Source organism: Clytia hemisphaerica, unplaced genomic scaffold, assembly GCF_902728285.1.
Source record: "Clytia hemisphaerica strain Z4C2 unplaced genomic scaffold, Clytia hemisphaerica genome assembly, whole genome shotgun sequence".
Taxonomy (NCBI): domain Eukaryota; kingdom Metazoa; phylum Cnidaria; class Hydrozoa; order Leptothecata; family Clytiidae; genus Clytia; species Clytia hemisphaerica.
Window position 1 is genome coordinate 557,264 of NW_027103728.1, and position 22,849 is coordinate 580,112.

The following is a 22,849-nucleotide window of genomic DNA, read 5'->3' on the forward strand; positions in this document are numbered from 1 at the left end:
CTGGGCAAAAGGACCGACGGGTATGTGCGGGTCCTAAGGGTACCTTTTCCAATATGTTTAAAATGCACTGTAAGGGTCGGAACAACTAGAGATGCACTGTAAGGGTAGAAATTTCAGAAAATTCTTGAAAAATCTAGATATTTTGACCAAAAATGCTAGAATTTTGACCATTTTTTGCACGAAAGGGATCGAAAATTTGGGGGAAAATGCACTCTAAGGGTATGATTTTCACTGATTTTTGCTGCACTGTAAGGGTGCAATTTTAAAAGCCAATTTTTGGCCCGCACATACCGTCAGTCCGCAAACCCAGTGCCCCCCCCCCCGGGATATAAGATTCCATCAATTTTATAAAATTAAAAGAATGTAGAAAAAACAGAACTTTTTTGCTTTCAGGGGTAGAAATCATTGAGTTTCAAGCCCGAAGGGCTAGAGGCGAAACCTTAACCTTTTCAGGTAAGAGAAATTGAAGCTTCTTATTTATATAAAACGCGCATATAACGCGCCGTAATTATAACGACGGGTTGTATCTAGCGGTTCCTTTGTTTTGAAGGACTACATTTTTTGAAATCTAGCGATAGATTTTAGTTTCAATCCGGCGTTTGTGTAAAAACTACGCGCGAGCGTCCTGGATGGGAAATAAGTGATTTCATTTCCCATACAGGAGTCTCCCCTCTAGCCCTTCGGGCTTGAAACTCCCCTGAACAGCCCTGAAAGCTTAAGTAAAACGTAAAAATATGGTTAAAAAATTAATATATTGGATTAAATATCTACTAATATATGTAAAAAAAGATTAAATTTCCGTCTGATTTATAAACATGAATAAAATAAACAAATTCTCCAAAAGTCTTGTGTTCGTAAACAAGTCTAAACAGCCAAAGCAGTTCCTTTTTCTAACAGACACAAAACTACTGACCCCTCACTTAAAAAAAAACTTGAGGTATGAGCTCAATTAAAAGAATTCTATAGAATTTTCATTATTAATATTGAAGAGCGAATCTCTCGAAAGCTGCTGGAAAAACACCCGAAAATTATGATAAGCTAAATAAAATGTAACATATGAACTTTTTAGTATTCTTTATTTACATCAATGATAATAATAATAATAATAAATGATAATACTACATAATCTACAGACTATATCCTCTAATAAAGGCATGAAAAAAATACAAAAGGTTGGCTGGAGATATTGAATTTCTACTTTTTGTACCCTAACCTTGGGGAGGGGAGACTTGGAACCCTTAAATTATGTCAAAAAGATTTTGCTTTAATTTTAATTTACTTCTTCAAAACACAAAATGTGATACAAAACAAAAAAACGAAACAATAGAATTCGAATTCCCAAGATGACTAAATTAGTAAAAATGGTCATCAAATTTACCATTAAGAATTTTTCGTTAAGCAAAATCTGTTTCACCTATTTCCAGACATACCATATTTTCGAACTTAAAATAATTTGCATAGTAAAATACGAGGAATAAAAAAAAAGGGGAGACAATCTAAAAAAAAATAACTACAATGTTATAAAATAAAAGATAATAGCAAAAGGAGTAGAGAATTTGATTACCTGGAGGACGGTGGCAGAAAAGATATCCGCGCGTCTTCAGTAGGTATACGACGGTCATTGTATGCTGAAAAGATAAGAAAAAAGTTGTCGAATTTAACAAGAATTTATGTAATTCAAAATTCATAAGTGTTATTTCCCCTTCAGTAGTTACATCAAGAAAAAATAAGGTATCGTGGTCCCCTTTAAAAAATGTTTCTCTCCAATTAGGTATTCCCATAACCTGCCATAACTTATAAATAGAATCTGACTTTAAAACCAAAACAAATAACTTAATCTTAAACTTAATTCAAAAGCAAACCGCACTGATAATTTTGTTTTCATTAAAACTGATGTCCACTACTGTGGACAATTTGAAATATGAAAACAACTCTCTAAGCCTTTACCCCCTCCCCCTTAAACTCAAAGAAGCCTTTACCCCCCTCCCCCTTAAACTCAAAGATTCGACTAGCTCCCCTTTAAAATTCTGGTGGAGGGTTGGAACGATGAGAATATTAGACTTCAAAGACTCGCAAATCACCAATAATAAATATGAAAAATCCTCATAAATTTTTCTAAGAAAGAGGATCAAAATAATGGACGAGACTTACATTCTAGCACAGAACAAGTACTTGCGCACCGAGGAGGACAATTATTCCTATGAGTGAAAAAAGAAAAAGAGATACTAGTAAAATGACTTGAAAATATACCGAAAATAATACATGAAAAAAAACTATATTTATTTGATTTGATTAAATCCCAAAATTTTTCATAAAGATATTATCCGCCAAAGCTATATTAAGAAAAGAACCTTTGGTGATCGTCGATTAAAAAAATTCTCGTAAAATCGTTTTATTGAACCATAATCTTCGAAATAAAGAAATAAAAATTGGTAAAAAAGCCGATCAAAATACTCACTGTTGTAAATTTCCTATCCTACTTGCAGAGCTCCCTGACGAATAAGAGACGCGTATACCACTATCGCTGAAATCCTTTTTACCATACGATCGGCGCCCAGGTAGTTTTGGCCGGTGAAACTTCTATAGAATAACGATATAAGAACAGAAAACGTTATGCAAGATTTGAGAGCATTATTCTAAAAACCTCGTTTTTGAGAAAATAAATTATAGCAATTTTGCGCTTCACTCACGAAAAAATAAGCGAAAAAGATTGTTGCATTTTCAGGCAAGTGAAGTTGTCCTAATGAAAAATCGTGTATATAAACTAACCTGAAAGAACTTCCAACCATTATTCTCTGAAAAAAGAATAAGCAAAATAAGATTAAAACGCTGGCTAACGAAAAATTAATCCAAAAAATAATTACAAGTGCAACACTGTGTACACTAATAAAACTCAGATGAGATGGAGTAACAAAATTTTTTATTACTGGTTAACGACCAACCAAATCAATTATAAGAGCTTGTAAAAACTCCATCTCGTCCCATAAAACTAAGTGATAATGACGGCAGATTTGCTTTCCCAGAGTCGTTTGCAAAATTAGATACATAAAGGGAATTCTAACATCTACAAAGAGATTGAGCAACTCTTCGCGCAGTTTGGAAGTACTCAATAAGGGGTTTCGTTGAGTGAAAACCAATGGGCCATTCCATTTTATATCCATACAGGGGGTGGACGAACTTTTCCAGGGGGTAATCCAAAGAAGAATTTTCAGGGGGTCTAAGGAAAGTTTTTGTTTTTCCGGGGGTAAAAAAGTTATTCTAAAACTTTCAGGGGGTAAAATACTAGTTTTAGTTCGTCACCCCTCGCTTTTAAGGTAGGAAGAAGAATTTTCCCAAGGGTTATTTGCAAATTTTGCCATTTTCCAGAGGATATCCACACATTTTCAAGAAATATTTTTTGCTTGAGAAGTTTGTCCACCCCCTGTATGGATGTTGAATGGAGCCCCGTATCCTCAACAGCAACTCACATTATAGATACAGATATTTTACGTGGATATCTCAGTATTCTAGGACAATCTTTCGATTACTTTCACGGAGTACAAGGCCAGCTGGCTAGGCAATCTAAGAACTGAACGAAACATTGGAAGGAGCGGGAATTCAAACAGCAAACCCTTGGTTTTTAACGCTGACGCGTTGTGGTTAAAAATTATGATTCGGAATCAAGCACTTTTTTATGGTGTAAACAGGAGAACTTCAACTTACTTTTATTACGTTGAAGCCTTGATTCGTCACTATTTTCTTCAGATGTAGTAGTACCATTGGATTGGTTGGATGAATGGTTGACAAGAAGTCTTTGTTGATATTCGAAATCACCACCAGTATTACTGCTTGCTGTATGATGTGGTAGTCCTGTTTGTGTAAAACGACGTAGGTATTACAAATAGTACACTTTTTCTTATCTGCAAATACCAGATTGCTAAGGCAACCCCTGAAACCAGCAAGCATAAACAGATATAATTAGGGAAATCGGGGTTCCCTGTAAAAAAAAGTGTGCATGATTATTGATTGGGTTTTATAATTTTTATGTGAAGATTGATTTGTTAAATCAAAATAACTTATGTCGGTATTGTCATATGACAGCGAGACACTAAGGACTGGTACGAAAACTAAAATGAATACCTGTATTGATTTTCTTGCAGGGTTCTTTGACAACACAAATGACGATGAAGATTAACAAGAAGAAGAGCGAGATGGACAAACCAGCTAAGATTCCCATCCGATTATCTTCTTCCAAGAAAGGTTTCTGTGACGGTGATTGGTTGGAGGTTGGTTTATCTGTCTTGTGAAGTTTGGAGTAAAACACACCTGAAATTTAAAATAAATGAATTTATTGTTATCATGACAAATATGAGCAATCTAATTGGCTAATAGAGAAACGGATATATCCTGTATTTCATAATTTACACGTGAAAATGCATGATCGCGTTTAACATATAAGGGGTCTAGTTAGTCTAGGAATTAAGGAGTGGATGCCAAATAACAAACATTCAAAAAAATTCAGGTGATACAATTATTCTTTACTGAAAAACTTTCTCACTAAATAGCCCGAACTGCGGGTAAACCGAAATCCCACCATCACTGTTTTCTAATACTTCTTATACCATAGGAGATTGAAACAACAAGATCAAAACAATTTTTTAACTTCCTCCTAGACATATAGTACAGAAAACAAAATATTTGAAGACTAAAGCCTTTTACCATGTGTGGTATTCGTGTAAGCTTCTCCTCTTCCGTAGTCGTTGATGGCAACAATGGTGAAGATTTGTTTCAAAGATAACTTTCTTGTTTGTTGTGTCCAAATGCCTAAAACAACAAGGATTAACAAATCAAGCTTCTGAAGAAGAAAATGTCACTCAAGTCATTCATCAGGGAATTCACCTTCTGCCTACTTCTTTCAGTTTTGGCCATGATTAGTTTTAAGCACGTAGGAGATGCCTTTACGCAACACTAAAGACCATAAATAGCCCAACTCTGCTCTGGCTGCCATCCAATTTCTCTTTGAAAATATTCACATATTATCTGGCACCCAGATGCAGAAATTTTCATCCGACACGCTAAACCTCTAAAGGTCGGGAAAATTTTCAACATTTGGAAGGTTTAGATTACGGAATTTTTCAAGACCGCGTCAAGGATTTTGTAGCAGGAGGTCTGGTAACCCAGCCCTCGTTTTCGGGGATTCGCAGGTCCAACCGAAATATTTTTAGGTTTACGATCGAGGGGAGTTGAATCTGACTGGGGATGCGTCACACCAAAGGCCGACTACCATTCCTCTCCGATGGGAAATTGGCCCGCTCCTATAGAGCTTTAACGTGGGCGGCCGCCAATCTGCCATCGGAATAATATCATATAAATTCACATAATATATTCTCGTCTAACTTGCGTGCTAAATAATGGAAGGGACAAATTGTAGAAACTGATATTATCCCGTTACAATTATCGTATTATCATATAATGATAATTTAATGATGACGACTGGCTTCGTCTTACAGAGGATGCCCGGTTCTATATTGAGCGGTCTAGAAGTCGTTTCGTTAGAACCGTCTTAAGCTATAGTTTATACTACCTGCCAGCTTGCGACACACGACACGCTGTTTTTAGATCAAGTGTGTTTAATCCGCCACGAACCACTAGGGAAGAAGGATCGCGAACTTAACACCATCAACGGTGATGTATGGATGTACTGTATTGCACGGATTAAAAACAGTCTAAACTTAGTATCTATATACCTTCGTAATGAATATATTCGTCATCTTGTCGATTCAAGATAACGTTGCGCTCGTACACAGGGAAGGGGAAGTTGACCAGCGTTTCAATGGCTTCATCAGTCTCATGAACAATCTGATAGGAGAAGACGCTACCTCCTGTGAAGAGGGGAGGCTTCCACCTGAGACGGAGGTAGGAGGTGTCGTCCAAGTTGTCATATATGAAATCGTATTCCACATCGCGCGGTTTAGAAGGTGCTGAAAAGCAAAAACAAAAAATCAAGAAAAGCTAGTCACGTTCTCTTATGAAAAATAATAAAGTCCACTATATAATAATAGCCGCAAGTGTTTAAGCCATTCTCTGGAACGGTTTTTTTCGCTAGCTATATAAAAAAATGGCTATAAAAAAGTAGCTATAAACAGTGTCCAGTGTTGAATCAAAATGTTCAGGGTAAAATTTAGGGGGTTCTCCATCTATTCAACCAGCGCCCAAATATTTGGAAGTAAACAATGATTTTCATGCCCTGTTATGAAAACCCCGACCCCCTAACCTCAATGGTTGGATTGGCTGGCTGGGTGGGGGTCTGGGGGTCGAGGGGGAGTGAAATAAAAAGTTCTTAAGCTGTTTTTTCAAGACTTACTGCCAACACATTGATGTAGCGGTTGTAGAAGGCTTTTTTGTTTTTTTTTATAATGTTTGCCAGCCCGTATGCGGGAGTCAGTCGCCTCCAGTCGGTCGAAACCTCAGTCTAAACACTAAAGCCTAAAAATCTTACTGAAATACCTAAGTAATAGTCTAATATTAAAACTACTTTTTTTGAATACAAATCAATACCTTTAGTCTTCGTCCTACAGGATAAGAATTCAGACTTCAAATAGCGTCCTTGATGTTGACCGTACGCTGTTAACTGGACACCGTACCAAAATCCTTTGGTTAAATTCGTCAGAACGAGGCTGGACTGTCGAGTCTCGAATATTCCAATGGAACCTTTAATCTCCTCCAGTAAATGAACTCGATATCCCAAAACCACTTTAGTATTAGGCGCGGAAGGAACAGTATCCCATGTTAACTTGATCTCTTGTTCTTTATCACTGGTACAACGTAAATTTTTAGGAGCTGGGACATCGAGGCGACTTGAATTGGTTAATCGAGCAACTCCACGTGGCATGAGATAAGCATTGGATGATTGTCCATCTATGATGTCATCGCGAGGGTATCTTTCTACTTCTCTTAGACAGAGAACAGTGAAACGATACTTCAACTTAGGATCAAGATTATTGATTTTGATAGACGATGTTCGGCCGTCAACTTGCGTGTCTGTTACTTCACGCCAATAGTCGTTGTACGGAATGGGGACGTATAGAATTTTATATGCAGTCTCTGTAGCTTTTATTCTGAATTTCCATGAGATGGTTGCTTGATCTTGTTTCGTTTTTGACCATTCAGTTTGTACTTGTAACATATTGGTTTCTGAAAACACAAGAGCCCCAAATCAAATATCAATTAGAATTCGAGTTTTATTAGCGAGTACCTCACCAAATATCGGGATTTTTCATTCCGCTAGTGCGTAAAAAAAAAGCAGTGACGTCTAGTATAGATAAGACTAGAGTTTTATTTCCCCGTCTATAGGTTCATAGAATCCTTTCGTTTTAGGGTAGGACTTTTTTATTCTCAAGGTTAATTTTGCTATTTCTTAGATCTATGAAGAAAATATCAGAAAAATTAGAAATCAATCAATCAATCAATGAATCAATCAATCAAAACCTACCATGGTGATAGTCTTCAGTGTAGATAGTCAACTCATCACTTTTTGGACCTTCCCCCTTTGACGTCACACCAGTTATCCACACTTTGTAACTCCCTTTCTTAAGGTGAATGGCAGCATTTGAGTTGTCACCACCAGGCACTTCGATTTTCTCAACAGGACTTCGGTAATCAGCGAAAAACTTTTGAGCGTAGATATTATACTTGATGATCTTTCCCATGCTGTGTTCTTTGGATAATGGCTGCCAAGTCAGCTCGAATTCGTTGCTCTAAATAGAAGTGGTAGGTTTGTTCACTACCTTAGATCGCATTATACTACTTTGAGAATTAATTCTTACTTATTGTCGTCTCTATTACAGAAAGCATAAATACATAAAGGTCAGTGGGCGTTCACTAAAATAGGAGCTGCGTTGGAGAGCAAGGGAAAGCTGGTGAGAGGGTGCTGATTGACAGTTTAAAACTATTCGAGAAAAAATGGGGTAGGGTTAATTTGAACTAATAGTAATAGATTGGATTGCAATCATTCAGATTTGACGACTCGGAACCATAAAGTGTTGAATATAGTTTTATAAAACATCAAACCTTTCCCCATCTTCGAGTGTATTCTTTGAGGTATGGTCCTTGAGTAGGGATTCCTTCCGGCATCAAAATCTGACCGTAAATGCAGTCACTAGCCTGTTCATCGGCAGGCATGTATGTGAAGCACACAGTTAGTAAGAAATCATATCCACCATAGACTCCGAACCCATCTACGCGAATGTGTGTTTTACTTGTGAAAAAGGTGTGTGGCATACCCGTGGGTCCAACCCAGCTCGTTTTGTACTTATGCTCTTTGGTGTGGTCGAAATTCATGGGTGGTTTCCATGAAGCCGAGAAGACGGTGGATGATTCAGCGCGCACTAACAATTCCCTTGGTGTAAGACCTACGAAAAACAATCAAAACAAAAAGATTTTTCATTTAAATTTTGCTAAAATTCGTGTTTTGAGTATTCAGGCATTATGATGAAACCGGAAACCGGAAACCAAAAACTTGATTTTCGACAATGTTCCTTTTACAAATTTCAGAATTGAATTAAGGCATGTACTCCATTGTCTTTTAACTGCCAGTTCTAAAAAATTAACAATTAACATCATTATGCTGCAAAATAAAACAACTTCCATGGTAATTAATATTCTGTGAAAAATCTTACCTGTCGTTCCAAGGGTGAGGTAAACCATTTTCATAGCAGCGCCCACTTTGTTGTAAGAAAGACACTGGTAGAGACCTCCATTCAATATAGAATGTCCTGTGATGTTCAGCCTAGTCTTGCGATCACTACCTTCAATTTTGAATGAATTTTTCAGCCACGTGTTTCTAGGCTGAGGACGGCTGTTGGATTCACAGTCTAGTGTTATGAGGTCGTTGGCAATGGTCTGATCAAGGTGGATTGAGTCACTGTTCACTATATTTGGTGCATCTAAGGAAAAATATAGAAAAATACGGATAATTTTGGGACGTACGTAAAAGGAATGACTCGATTTGAAAAAGAGAGTTAGGTACCAATTTCTATTTACATCTGGTAATTGCTGGAGACGAAACAGTTGGAACTGTTGTCTATTAAATTTATTGTTGTTGATTTTTCCTACCCGTTAGTAACTTCAAATTCTGCCTGTCTAATAAATTTAGACAAATAATTTTAGATTACTTTCAAACTTCAACAAGTGATACTTTTATGGACCTACCTGGTTATCAAACTAATCAATGAACATTGAAAAAATGAAACACCTATAGTACATAACTGGTCAAAATACAAAAAAATAAAGAAAAATGAAAGCATATCTATTGGGAGAAACTATCAACACTATTGAAAAAGAAAACCTTTTGACCTACCAAAACTTGCTTCATTTTTCGATAAAGGCCGCGGATCTAATGCATGTTAGAAAATTCAACTGAATGGATTTCTGCCCTCAGACGGGAAAGTTGCGACAATGATTACTTACCGACAACACTGATTATGAAATCTTCCTTTGCTCTGACGCCACTAGATTCGATTTCACAAGTGTATGTCGAAGTCTCCGTCACTTTGATGGACTTTTTGATAAAGCCACGTCCTTCAGCCAATTGATAGTAGTGTGTATCGTCTTGTTTGAAAAGGTTTATGGAATCGGATTGCCCTTTTGACGCGCAAAAGAGAATAACTTCTTGACCAGATAAAATCTCCTTATTGTTAGTCACGTGTTGGATTGTGGGTAACGAATCACTCGCTAAAGTATGACAAAAAAATGTGTTGAATTTTATGTTTTGGGCGGGTGGTTAAAGTCTCAACTTAAAAAAGGACTATATGGGCGGACAAAAATATAGAAAAAATTCTCAAAGTTAGACTCTTGTAATGCAAAGAGTATTTGGCCAAATTTGGATTGGCTGGATTTTTTGAAAATGTTTGTCTATTTTGGAGGCAAAAATCGTCGGATTTTCCAGATTTAAACCAAAAAAAATCGTTTCCCAATTTTTACATCCTTACGGTGCATCACTTTTTTTTTCGACCCTTTTAATGTATCTTTGAAAGCCTACGAAAGATCTTTGACTTTGAGTGCCCCCCCCCCCTAGGTTTGGGTTTTCAGACAAATTGTAGGTCGACTCAATACACTGGGTATCTATGTAGAGGCAAACTTCATTCAAGTCTGGTTTTCTGAATCAAACTACTAAAGACAGTTGAATTATGATGATGATATAAATAATAATGATAGATAAGTTATTGTATTAACTGATAATTTTCACTTGATCTTTCTTTGACTCTTGGCACCTTCATATTCTAAAACATATAAACAGTGAAAAGTTCCGATTTACACTCATAGTCATCTGAATCTAGAGAAGGGGGTGTGAAGGGTGAAAAAGTAGTTCTTTCATTGATTTAAAAATGTAATGTAAGCAAATGGAGTTACGTTAAAATGATTCCCTCTAAATCAGTCAAAAAGCTAATATATACAATAAAAGTTATCAGAATACGGCAAGTTAGCTCAGTCATAGAACATTTTGACGTGTAATCGAATGGTTTTGAGTTTAATGACAGGGCCGCAAAGTAGCTGAGATTAGCTTAGTCTTAGATTAGATAATCTGGTCTAGCTAGCAGGTAACTGGAATCTGAGAGTAAATGTGGCGCTCCAACTTAGCATTTGATCCTGTTTGATCCCCTAGGTCTAGCGCCCCCCCCCCCTCCGCCGACAAACAACAGATATGTACAATACGTACTCAAAACCATGACTTTTAAGATTTTCAACTTCAAGGTATTGTCAAAAAATATAGTTGTCAACTATATAGTGGGCAACAACTACTGCGTGACTTACCTCCTATAAGTAGCAAATCTTTCTTTTTACTTGAGGCAACACTTTCACCGTCAGTGCTGACAAGTTGGCAATGGTACCTTCCCACGTCATTTGTTGTGATGTTTCTGATGAAAAGAAGCTCCTCGAAAAGATCCAATTTCTTTTGGATAGGATTCAAGGGAACATCATCTTTGAACCATTTGACAGTGTATTGGTGGTTGGTAAAAGAGGAGACGTCGTGGCAAGAGAATATCGCTTTGCCATTCAATGACACCAGCTGATTGGATATGGTGAACAAAGGAATGGCTAGAAAATGGAAACATAATATAATGATAATGTTTTTAATATGCAAATCAAAAACAGAAGTTGCAATGTCACTTCTTTTGTGTAAAATAATGTTTTAAAGTCTTGAGAAAAGTCTTGTGGATCACATCAAAGGTGTTTCAAACAAAAATAATTGCAGGCATTAAACTGGGATTCGGAGGGAAATTAAATTAAAGGGTATATATACTTTGTTGGAATATTTATCAGAGATTCGATGTTGCATTGATAATGTGGGGATAAGAACGGAAAAAGGCTCCTGGCTTACGAAATCACGTAATTTTTTCCCGAAATTCACTCATTCACGTAGTCTTTTTCCTAATTTACGCAATTTTTGTTCACGCAAAGTTTTCATCCAATTCACTCATTCACGCAAGTGAAAAGCCAATTCACACATTTACGCAAACCGCTGGGGGCCCCATTTAAAGATGAAGAAAATTGAAATTACCTCCGAACATCTTAATCATAATCGATGCGTTATGCATCGACTTGGGTTTACTTTCCTTATGAAGAAAGTCCCTAAAACAGGTGACATAAGAGTTGTTAACAACACCATGGGATGATACGCAATTATTTAGAATTTTATTCAAACATACCTGGTTTTCTAACGCGGATGATCGGGCTTATCACTGAAAAGTAGCCAACTGTTATGAAGCATTGGTACTGTCCTGAATGTTTACTTGATACGAAATTCTTGATGTAAATATAATCTGTCCCGATCACTACATCGTTGTCGTTTAAAAATCCTTTGCCGTCAAACTTCCAGTCAATGACAGGCTGAAAGAGCGAAAAAAGGACTTGATTTTTTCTTTTTGTAAGAATCCCACAGAGTGAAAACTCAAAAGAAGTTTTTTGACCCAAAAAATAAAAAATGCATCCGAAAGTTTTTTAACCAAAAGTTGTCAATTTGCCCTGTAAAGTCTGTGTAGCAAGAATAAAATCATTTGATAAAATGTTTTTCACAAAAATCTTGGATCTGAGTCAAAAATTCGATTGTGTCTTCCCAAAACCATGATTTTATATAATGGCTATTTCTTCATGGTGGTAAAGATAGAGCTAATGGTCTCTGATCCAAGTTAGAGTTACTTGTCACCTCAATAGACACCTTTGCTGTATATCATATGATAGGATTCACCTAATATCACATAATTTCGGGTTCAGTACTCTTTTGCGCAAATCGAGGAAGATTTTGACTGATGTCTGTAATAACAAGGATTTACATTTGAAATCTGCATCATTATAGCAAGCTAATATGAAAATGTCTTCTTTAGGGGGAGAGAGACGAGATAAATTGACGTTCGATTCAATCAGATACGATTAATCACTTTACCAAAATGATCATATTAATTAAAATTACCTTGAAAGAACAATTAATACAAGACAGAGGACAATTGATTGTAACACTTCTATTTGCAGTATTGATATTGTAAACTTGTGCTGATGATATACGATGAAAGATATCCAAGGTGGAATTGTCACTTCCTGATCCATTGGTCACTAAAAAAAAAGAAAATGAAAATATCAAATACTTTTGGCATTTCTTAGCTTTTCCTTTTACTGTAACTGCTGCTTTGCAATTTTTAATTGCATCTCACAAAATAATAGGAATCCAAGAATGCAAATCTACCATCAAAAGGATCATCAGTACCAAAAAGTATTAGTTATTGGTTGCAATGGAGAGTTGACAGCTATGTGATCTGTGTATAAAACATGAAAACAGACGCCATAATGAAGTTTTTGAAAAATTTCTATCATTGCTGAGAGTTATTTTTAGAACGGCAAGTACAAAATGCACAAAACATAAAGCAGAATGTGTAGTTTTTAGTTAAAATATTATTTATAGGGTAGAAGGAAATCAATTCAGATACACTGTAAATGCTTGTCACCATTTTGATTTTCGTATGTAAGTGTAACCTGGTGTAACAGCACAGTGTAGAATAAACACTAAGATCTTTATCCTGAGTTTTTCTCAGTACAGAGATTTTTTTGAACAATCAATAAACAATTCCAGCCATTGACCAATAAATAGATATTTTACTTTTTGTTCAGTAAGCTAATGAAAGAGGTTCTCACAAGAGTGTAGACAAAATGAAGATAGACTGCTAATTTTTTCATATTTTTTAAAACTTCTTTTTATACTTGAATTCCATTAGTAAGAATGTTTAGGATGTGCTCACCATTTTTCCAAGCCAGTTGCACTTCGGTGAGTTGTGTGGGACTCCTGACAATATGTAAACGTACAAACTGAGCAAGAAGAACCAGAGCGTTTGCACTATTTTATTTTATTTCATTCAAATTCGAAAGGGAAACTACTTCCAAGCACATAATATGAAATGAAAACCTTTTTGATATTTTGCGTCTTCTTACTGTGTTATATTCTGAGGGGTAAACCCCCTGTTATGATTCCAGTGTTTTTCTTTAATTCACATTCGAAAATGTAAAAATCATAATGTATATACATGGGGGGATAGAAATCTTTCTTGTCTCTGAGGAAATCCATCTGAAACTCAACAAAATAATTTTTTGCCAAGGAGAGTGACCGTTGTTCTGAAAATTATTATTCTGCATTATGCACTATAAAATCATAGTTCGGAAGGGGGTCACTACCCCCCCTACCCTAGAGCTACCCCCCCCCTACCCTAGGTTCTTCCCCCTTTTAAAATTTGATGCTACCCCCCTCAAAATTTTAAAATCCTACCATAATTCTACCGGTGAAAAAGCAAGAACATTCAGTGTAAATAAGCAAATAATTAGGAAATCTGAATTTGGTGGTGTACGCTTTGATCAAAGGTAAAAGTGAACTTCTTTCAGACTGTGTAACCAGAACTGGTATATATACACTAAATTGAAAATAACTTTCTTTTTTTCTTACCCCCCCCCCCTTTCTAGATGAACCCCTCCTTTCTGAAAACTTCCCCCTTTCTAGAAAAAATTCTCTTACCCCCCCCCTTTCTGAGATTTTCTGAACATCGCTACCCCCCCCTTTATAAAGGGGGGGGGGGTGGTGCGAACTATGATTAAATATGCATTATGTTTTATGCATTTTGTAATTGTAGCTGTCGCTTAGTTTTATGTTTGCTTTTTACAATTGTTTTATACTTTTTTCACCATTATGTTGCACTTGCAACATTAAACCTCCTCTCAGTCCTCTGATTTCAATTTAGTTAAGCTATAGTAGAGCTCTTCTAATCAGAATGTCATGTTGAATGGATATTTAAAAACTCCAGCATTAAAACAATTGATGCATAATCATTATAACTATGGACTAATTTATTTCTTATTATTGCTTTGATTCTGGAGTTTTTAATTATTCAACCAACGATGTAAAAATAATAGATAACCAACTACCTCTAGAAGGTACTTCTCCCAAGAGAACAGCCATTGTTTTCCTATTGAAATGAGTACTCTATTAAAAAGCTCTGTGTGCAGTGCGTGTTATGCTTTTAGCTAGATTCTGACACACTTTTTGACATCCACTGAATTGATAGAAAATTGAAACCCTTGAAACCGTGTTTTTCAGCCAGAAACAGCTATTTTGTCCAGTTTTTGCGCTTTTTGAAGCTCAATATCTCGAGTTAGGTACTGAAATCACCTATAATTGCAATATATCTCTAATCCTAATTTTTTGAGAGCTTTCCAAAAATATACAACAGGTCTCTGTTTTCTCGAGCTAAAATTTTCATTAATTTTTAACACTATGATTTTTGCCTGAGACCGTCATATTTGTCCGAAAATCACACCAAAGTGTCCGAAAAAAAATTGGAAACATAGTAATTTCGATTCCCCTCAGGGGGGGGTCATGCAGTTATTATATAAACACTATGACAATTACTACCGTGGTGGTATATAAACCAAAATTTGGGAAAACAGTTACTCCACCAGTGGACTAACTGCAACATGGGTGTTGCCTAAGCCCAAATTGTCGATTTTGGTAGGATATGGTGTACTAAGTGAGCACATTTTTCAATTTTTCACTTAAAATTTTAGGTTTTTAAAAATTTCGGAAGCAAAAAAATTCAAAACATTTTTTTCAAAAGTCAAAAAAAAATCACAAATTTTTTCTTCAATCAAGGCATGAAAGATATTTTAACAAACTTGGAAAATGATTGAGATATTTAACTCTTGAACGGTCGTTAATAAGACGTACCCAGTAAAATGGTATCAAAAATGAGGAATTCAGTGAAAAAATTGCCAAATTTGGCATTTTTGGGGGTGGTATACACCAATTTTGAGGGTAAAATCAGTTAGTACACTATGGAACAACTGCAAGGGTGGTGGTGTCTATAGAAAATATCCAAAATTGCAGTTACTCCACATAGTGTCAAGGAGTAACTGCAAGACCCCCCCTGTTCCCCTACCCCTTAGCTTTCCAAAAATGTATAACAAGTGCTTCTAACAAAACAGTCGAGCGATTTTACAAAATGCCCTCTACTAATACACCATTATACACACACCAAACTTTCAAAACACGCAAATTGAAAGCAGCATACTTTCTTTTTCTTTCTTTTTTGGTATGCCAGGTGTTTAAAAAAAAGTGTACAAGTTCGAAGTTAGTTTGGTAGAAAACTGAAAATTTTATAAATCTTAACTTTTTGCCAGCAGAAAGAGGAAAGGCTAACTTAAATTTTGAGCTATCATAATTAAAATTTGTTTCACGTGTTCAAAAAATTATGAAGAAAATTCAAAAAGATTCTCCTTCAAAAAAGCGTCATTTTTGAGAAAAAAGTATGGATCAATTTTTTGCAAATCTTTGCGTAGCCTGACCGACTCACATTTCCAACATAAATACTAAGTAAGAAAAATAGCTGATAATTTATTGATAGCACTTTGAATCATTACCTTATTAAGAGAAGAAATTTTGACAAGAAGAAATTTTGCCGAATGAACCCAATTTTGGTGCAATTTGTTTGGGCGATTCAATAAAATTTCTAAATTTGGCGAGAATTAATTTTGGGTAACTCTTCATACAAAATCTACAAGAAAAGCATATTTGGACTTTAGCCTTTACCCAATGCAGCACCTGGTGATGGCTTCTTTATAAAAGCGAAAGACACAAATATATTTTTCGAATCCAGCGTGTGGGAATATTAATTGTCATTGTCCTGCAGGGGCAACCTAGCAGGGTTCGATATCATGCAAGATCATAAATTTCAAGATTGACAGGAATTCAGACGTTTTTCGATGGCTGCTGGACTTTTGTGACCTCAAATTCAATAATAATATTAAACATAATTATGCATGACATCACTTCATGATTAGAAGATATTTAGACATTTTACCATGCGCAAATTTTTGTAAATCAGGTTTTTTGATTTAACTTTATATTTCAATAATCAGCCAGATCATTCATCTGAGGGGGGCTAAGCAAGTTTCCCTCTGATGCAAGCTACCAGACTTCAAGGTAAATACCGGTCAAAAACACTCAAAAAAACACTGGTTACAGAGCATTGGGTTTCTGGTCATCGGAAATTTGCATTTAGTGGGTTTGAATCAAACTGGTGGCAATCTTTCGGAAAATCATTCAAACAGTTGAAAAACATAGAAAATAACTCACTAAGTCCAAAAAGTCAAATTCTACCAACTAGATAGAGACTGAAAAGTGTGAAATAAGTCCAAAAGGCAAGTCTCAAGAATGCTCTAAGGGGTCCCTTTAGAGCTTGTTAACAAGCCATGACACCCCTGAGAAAATTCGCCAGTGCTCGTATCTTCTGCAATTGTGAAGAAGCCATGATAAGCTAAAATTAAAATCCCACAACAAAAGCAACACACAAATCAGTTCTTTGACTTTGAAGTTTGCAAAAAAACACCAGAAGATCTTTCAAATTCAGTATGGGAAGAATAGACGAAAGCATCCAGCAAGGTCCTTTTTTTATACATCTGTTTCCCAGGCATAGCCTTCCTGGAAAATTTGATCTGTTGGCCAAAAGTTTCAAAAATCTTATTCCTAGAAATGAAGATCTGTTTCTCCTTAAAACCTAAATTTTTAATCTTCAAAGTATCTTCCCTAGAAAATTTGGTCTGTTTTCACAATTTTCAGAATCAAAATTTTGATATGTTCTCCCAAGATTATAAGGAATAGGATATGTTTCCCTCTCCTGAAAATTTTCATCTGTTTCCCTTGCTTTTTGTGATTGATGATCTGCTTTCCCCCAGAAAGTTCAATCTGTTTCCAATGCAATATCATCTTTTTTTAAAACAGATATCTGTTTGCTTTTATAATGTCAACTCCTAGAAATATTGATCTGTTTCTCTCTGATGACGTCATCAGCTGGAGCGGGGAAACAGGTAGCTTTAAGGAAAGGTCTTTCCATTTTTCAAAAAATGCTCTCTCCTGGAAAAGGGAAACAGATATTTCGTGGAAATGGGCTCGTTGGCTGCTTCTGAATAGAGCAGTAGAAAATGCAACCTTTTTCATTTTTTTTGCAAAAGTTAGCTATATAAATGAAAATAAAGGGATAATATGATATAAATGAATACCATCCACAACCCACAGTATATATACCCAAACTTTTCTGGGCCACTTGGAGATTTTGAGCTTGAAAAGTCCCAAAAACATGACCCTGGCCTGCCACGAGGCCTGTACAAGGCCAGGTTTTCAGAGGCAATCATATCTAATTTTTTTTTACTTGAACTTTTGGCCTGGACATGCTGCCAAATTGTTGTCCGAAAGTGTTTGGGTGGGTATGTTTTGGCAATACCGTTAGTCGTTACTATCCGCTACTGATGATCCAGGACACGACATTATCGTAAAGCTATAATCGCCAGGCCATATCATACACAAGTATGTCCATCATATCATATGCATATGGCCAAAAGAAAAGGGGAGGAGAAAAAAAGCAAAAGCAAAATACCCACCCAATAGCATAAAGAGAATAACGCAGTAATAAGCACATTGCCAAGGTCGCATGGTACAAACTTCATCAGACTCAAACCATCCACACAAATATTACATTCATTTGATGCTGTACTCATTTACAAAAAACAAAATGGTCTCTTTCTTGTTCTTGTCAGTGCCAGAGTGTTGTTTTTCTGTTGCTCTGTTTTTACTGAAGCTTGTACCGTACTTACGGCTAACTATCCAAAAGTCCGCTCAACAGTCAAACACTTTTCTGATCACTGATTGGTTCATTTGGCTCCATTACATCAAAATTTTGATGATTGTTGAGCAGACTTTTGGATAGTTAGCCGTAAGTACTTTTGTGCAGTCCCGAAGTAGATGTAACTTTGAAAGAGATTTTGTATTTTGACCAATCAGCGCACAGAAATGAAATGACCCGAGAATGTTGTTTATGAAAAAGGCTCAAAATCAAAACATCCTTTTTTTCGGTCCTGACGTGACCGAGTTAAAAAACCCGAATTAGCTTTTTGTCAAATAAAATAACCCGATTTTTTTAATGGTGCACCTTAATTTTTCGAGCAAAAGGCAGCAAAGGGTTACTCGATTTTTCTCATGGTTACCTTGATCGTTCAAGTAAAGTTAACTCGGTTGATTATGGTGAACATTAATTTTTCGAGTATTGGCTAACTCGGATTTTAAGTTATGAAATTGATTTTTTCGGAATTGTTTAACTCGGTTTTAGCCAGGAAACCCTAAGCCCTCGCGAGCCAGCGAAGCTGACGAGGGCTGGGTATCACCCAAAGTCGGTTGCAGGCAAGAAAGTGCCGCACAAACTGATTGGTTAAAATAGAGACCGAGTTTGTACTAAAACAATAGCAAACCAAAACAACTTTACAATCGGAATATCATGAAAGACAGACTCGTGTTTTTTTTCTCTAAAGCCTTATTGTTTTCTGGCTTGCGAGGGCTGAGGGTTTCCTGGCTAGTTGATTTTTCGAGTTGGTTAATTAGGATTTCGAGCGTCTTAAATTAGTAATTAACAGTACCCTGGGTACCAGAGGCCAAGTTTTCAGAGAAAATATTGACTTATTGACGATACTTATCGAGCTGTGATACTCACGTATTAGAGGTCGAGAAAGTCTGAGTTTTTATGAAGCACAAGATTATCATCTAACTTACTCTGAACAATCCAAAAGTTCCTTAAAGGGGGCGTACGGGAACGGTCGGTTTCGGCCCTTTTTTGTCGGTTTATTGGTGAAGAGCTCGAAATTCGTGCGGTTATCGGTGAAGGGAAAAAATTATGGTGTCGGCGATTGGGCTGTTTTTGTTCAGTTTATCGATGAAAGAATCGAAAGTGAGCGGTTTTCGGTGTCGTCAAATAAGGAGCTTAATCAGCTTAATCCGTTTAATCAGTCAGTTAGAGTGTAGGGGGGGGGATTTAGCAAGGGGGTGCGAATTTTTTTAACCTTTTGAGAGAAAGAGTTCAAAAAACATTACCAGGCTAGGGGTGGAGGTGCAAATTACTTTTTTGATTTTTTGAAATATCCTCCACTCCTCCACTCCCTCTAGTAGATACTTTGTGACCACACCCTAAGTCAACCCGCATAATAGCTGACTTCTATATGTACATAAAATAACGGCCCTGAGCTGGACCTAAGTTCATATTGTATCAACAAGTTAATAGCTTGACGCAGCTCGTCTGACAGCTCCACAAATCGAAGCTATTAAACTCAAATCATAAGTCTTCAATATCAATCAAAATAAGAGTCTTGAACAAAGCTTGTCTTGTTGGGATTTGGTGTAATCGACTTGATGCTGGCAGTTCTGACATTCAATAACGTATTTACAAACATTCGCTTGACCACGAAGACGAGCACATTATGAACAAACGTGTAAGAAAATCTCCAAATTCGTAACAAAAGTTTCCACGTTTTAACGCACATATGTAAGAAAATCTCCAAATTTGTAACAAAAGTTTTTCCACATTTTAAATGCATGTGGGACAAAATCTCCAAATTCATAACAAAAGTTTGCACAGGAAGTTTGCACGAGAAGAAAATCTCCAAGCTCAATAAGACAAATTTTAACTGCATATGCGTGAGGTGATTTTCAATTGTTTACATCCATATTCAATGTAAAAAAACATCTCCAGAAGTTAAAATTCTTCAGATCGGCCGTGCGTGGTGTTCCGGTTATCAGCTTAAAAAGTTTGAAATTAGCCGCAACAGAATTTCTCCCGCAAAGAGTTTTCACTTACCAGTTGTCATTGTTGTAGAAAAACACCAAGGGAGTTTCAATCATTAATCAGTAAATGTAAATTCACGTAAATTTTGCTCGATGTTTATATTTTTAGCTCAAAGCTAGCTAAAGTTCATCAATCATTGTGTGGGTTGCAAGTATTTAATTTTTGTCAAGAGATTCTATCTCATCCACTCATTCCAAAACCAACAGAATGTAAACGAAACATCAAATCAGGAAGGAAGCAATTATAAGAAAAATTCATAATCAACTATTTCTTGTGACAATCACACAAAAATCATGATCCAATTCCAACCCATTAAAGCATAAAAACCTAAGAAAAATAGCGAAAGAGCAACAGTTGTTATGTATATTTTTTGCCGCCATCTTTGTTTTGACAATTAGAAAAGCAGCATGGTCCGATCAACAATACGCTTCCAAACTGGGCGACGTTGCCCGATCGGCAAGGAGAATAGAGCGTCGTACGCATATTTTCCGCCGACGTTTCTCGAAGTAACGACGTCTATCGCCTCGAAAAAAGAACATCCTACTGTTTTTCCCGCCGGAGCTTGATTTTAAAAGAGGCTTTTCGGCCGATTCATGTACAAATTCACGAAAATGACTTTTTCTAAACCTTGGAAGAGAAAAATGACCGTTTTAACAAATATTTCCTTCTCAAAGGAAATATTTAAAAAACCTACATGACCAAGCTACTAAAGTCTATTTCAAATTAGCTGGTAGTGTTTTTTCAAACCCCAATAACTTTTGACAGAATTTGAATTAGTTAGCGGCTTTGTGCTCGTTAAAAAGATAATCCGGAGTGGAATATTATCAAAAAAGAAATAAATTTGCATTGGTTGACTTAAAAAAGGGCTCTTTTTAGTTGTTTTTTGATAATTTTTGATGATCTTTCGATGGAATAAATTTTTTTGAAAGTTTTTAAAAAATTATTGATGTTCTAAGATCAAAGAATCACTCGTGTGAAAATGATAACTAAAGCACAATTATTGAAGAAGTCGATTTTTTTTCTTTTTCATTTTCAGTCTTTATTTTCCGATCTTTTTTGAGTTTCTTTTATTTTAACAATAATATTCCACTTCTGTTTGTCTACTAGTACTTAATTCTACTACTTCATTCAAATTCTATCAAATGTTTGAAAAAACACTGCAAGCTAATTTGAAATAAACTTTAGCATGATTTTATTCAAATTCTCTTCGACTTAGTATTCCCATAAGTGAAAGCAAAATTAATGGCTTTCTCCCAAAGCAACAAAGGAACAGTTTGCTATCAAGGCCTATCAATGATACAATACAATAGAATAGTATCTCCATCTATAATTTTATTACCTCCATGATTTACAAATACAGGCTGCGTTTAGACCAGCATGGCATTTGTAATTACTTGCAGTATTCTTTTGAATTCTATTGTTCCGCGCAATTGTTCGGTTTGTCAAATGCCTAATGATGCCAGCGTGGCTGGCATTTCGTTGGCATTTGAAATGTCATTTTGAGCAAAGGAATCCCCTTTTCTGGCATTTCAAATCAAACAAAGGAACCAAAACAAAGAGAAAAAATGACATTTTTGATTTTTTAAAGTATTTGCACGTTTTTTATTCAGTTCTTTCTATAGATTGTAAAATTTGCAAGATTTGCCATAGGCTAGCCCTACGGCAAAAAGTTTCAGTCTTAATGACTGCTTCCATGCTTTTCATTGTTTGATCTGTCAAAGTTGAACTTGAGGGAATCACCTTTTCAGTAATGACTCTAAAAAGACGATTCCTTAAATGCCATGACAGAAAATACAATAGAAAAGCTATTACAATCGACTCCCTCGTGAGCAAATGCCAAATTACAAATGCCAGTTGGTCTAAACCCCGGGGGGGGGGGGGGCAGCTGGACAAAAGGACCGACGGGTATGTGCGGGTCCTAAGGGTACCTTTTCGAATATGTTTAAAATGCACTGTAAGGGTAGAAATTTCAGAAAATTCTTGAAAAATCTAGATATTTTGACTAAAAATGCTAGAATTTTGACCGTTTTTTACACGAAAGGGATCGAAAATTTGGGGGAAAATGCACCCTAAGGGTATGATTTTCGCTGATTTTTGCTGCATTGTAAGGGTGCAATTTTAAAAGCCAATTGTTGGCCCGCACATACCGTCAGTCCGCAAACCCAGTGCCCCCCCGGGGTCTAAACGCAGCCATAATTGATTTTTTCTTTTTGTAGATCTTAACCGATTATTACTTTATGCTCTCTTTATTCTATTTTGTGTTTGCATGGCTCGAGAAACACTTTTGTTACATTCAGTGACAAAAAATTCTTACTATGGCATACGATGAATGCTCTGTTTGCTCGAAAAAAATAACGGCTAAAACTTTTCATTTTTGTCCTAACTGCGAAAAAGGTGATCTTATGCTAATTGTCTTGGTGTCGAATCAAAAATTTTAAGGAACATCTGGCTTTGTAAACTTTGTAGGTATGATGCTTTACCTAACCTTGATTCTGATGAAAATTTATCCATTGGTAAAGACATAAGTCACTTGAAAACCTATTTTAAACACTTAAATTATATTTCAGACAGTCAGATACTTTTTCTAATTTTGATTCTCAAATCGATGAACAACGAGATGATATTACATATGATGACCATGTTAATCATTTTGATTGCAAATATTTTAGTACTCA

At 36.0% G+C, this 22,849-nt stretch overlaps 1 protein-coding gene across 1 annotated transcript; it reads right to left on the reverse strand.

Annotated features, from left to right (window-relative positions):
- Positions 1 to 1,322: 1,322 nt before the first annotated feature.
- On the reverse strand, positions 1,323 to 18,139 carry LOC136804914 (protogenin B-like). Its single transcript, XM_067061438.1, has 17 exons — positions 17,947 to 18,139; positions 12,449 to 12,588; positions 11,688 to 11,868; positions 10,792 to 11,076; positions 9,448 to 9,711; positions 8,658 to 8,924; positions 8,050 to 8,390; positions 7,472 to 7,736; positions 6,538 to 7,173; positions 5,727 to 5,960; positions 4,699 to 4,803; positions 4,120 to 4,305; positions 3,703 to 3,849; positions 2,770 to 2,795; positions 2,459 to 2,580; positions 2,152 to 2,198; positions 1,323 to 1,628 (listed from the first exon to the last, which is right to left on the reverse strand). The coding sequence occupies exons 1-17, from the start codon at positions 17,996 to 17,998 to the stop codon at positions 1,561 to 1,563; spliced, it is 3,366 nt and encodes a 1,121-aa protein (XP_066917539.1). The 5' UTR covers positions 17,999 to 18,139; the 3' UTR covers positions 1,323 to 1,560.
- Between the last annotated feature and the right edge of the window lie 4,710 nt (positions 18,140 to 22,849).

Bases quoted from the DNA above. Each gene is read 5' to 3' on its own strand.
- LOC136804914 (XM_067061438.1), bottom strand. From the start codon at position 17,998: ATGCGACCTTGGCAATGTGCTTATTACTGCGTTATTCTCTTTATGCTA. The intron at 11,077-11,687 runs GTATGTTTGAAT...TCCATTTTCTAG, and splicing joins CATCCGCGTTAGAAAACCAG to CCATTCCTTTGTTCACCATA. The intron at 2,796-3,702 runs GTAAGTTGAAGT...TTCTTTTTTCAG, and splicing joins AAGGCTTCAACGTAATAAAA to AGAATAATGGTTGGAAGTTC.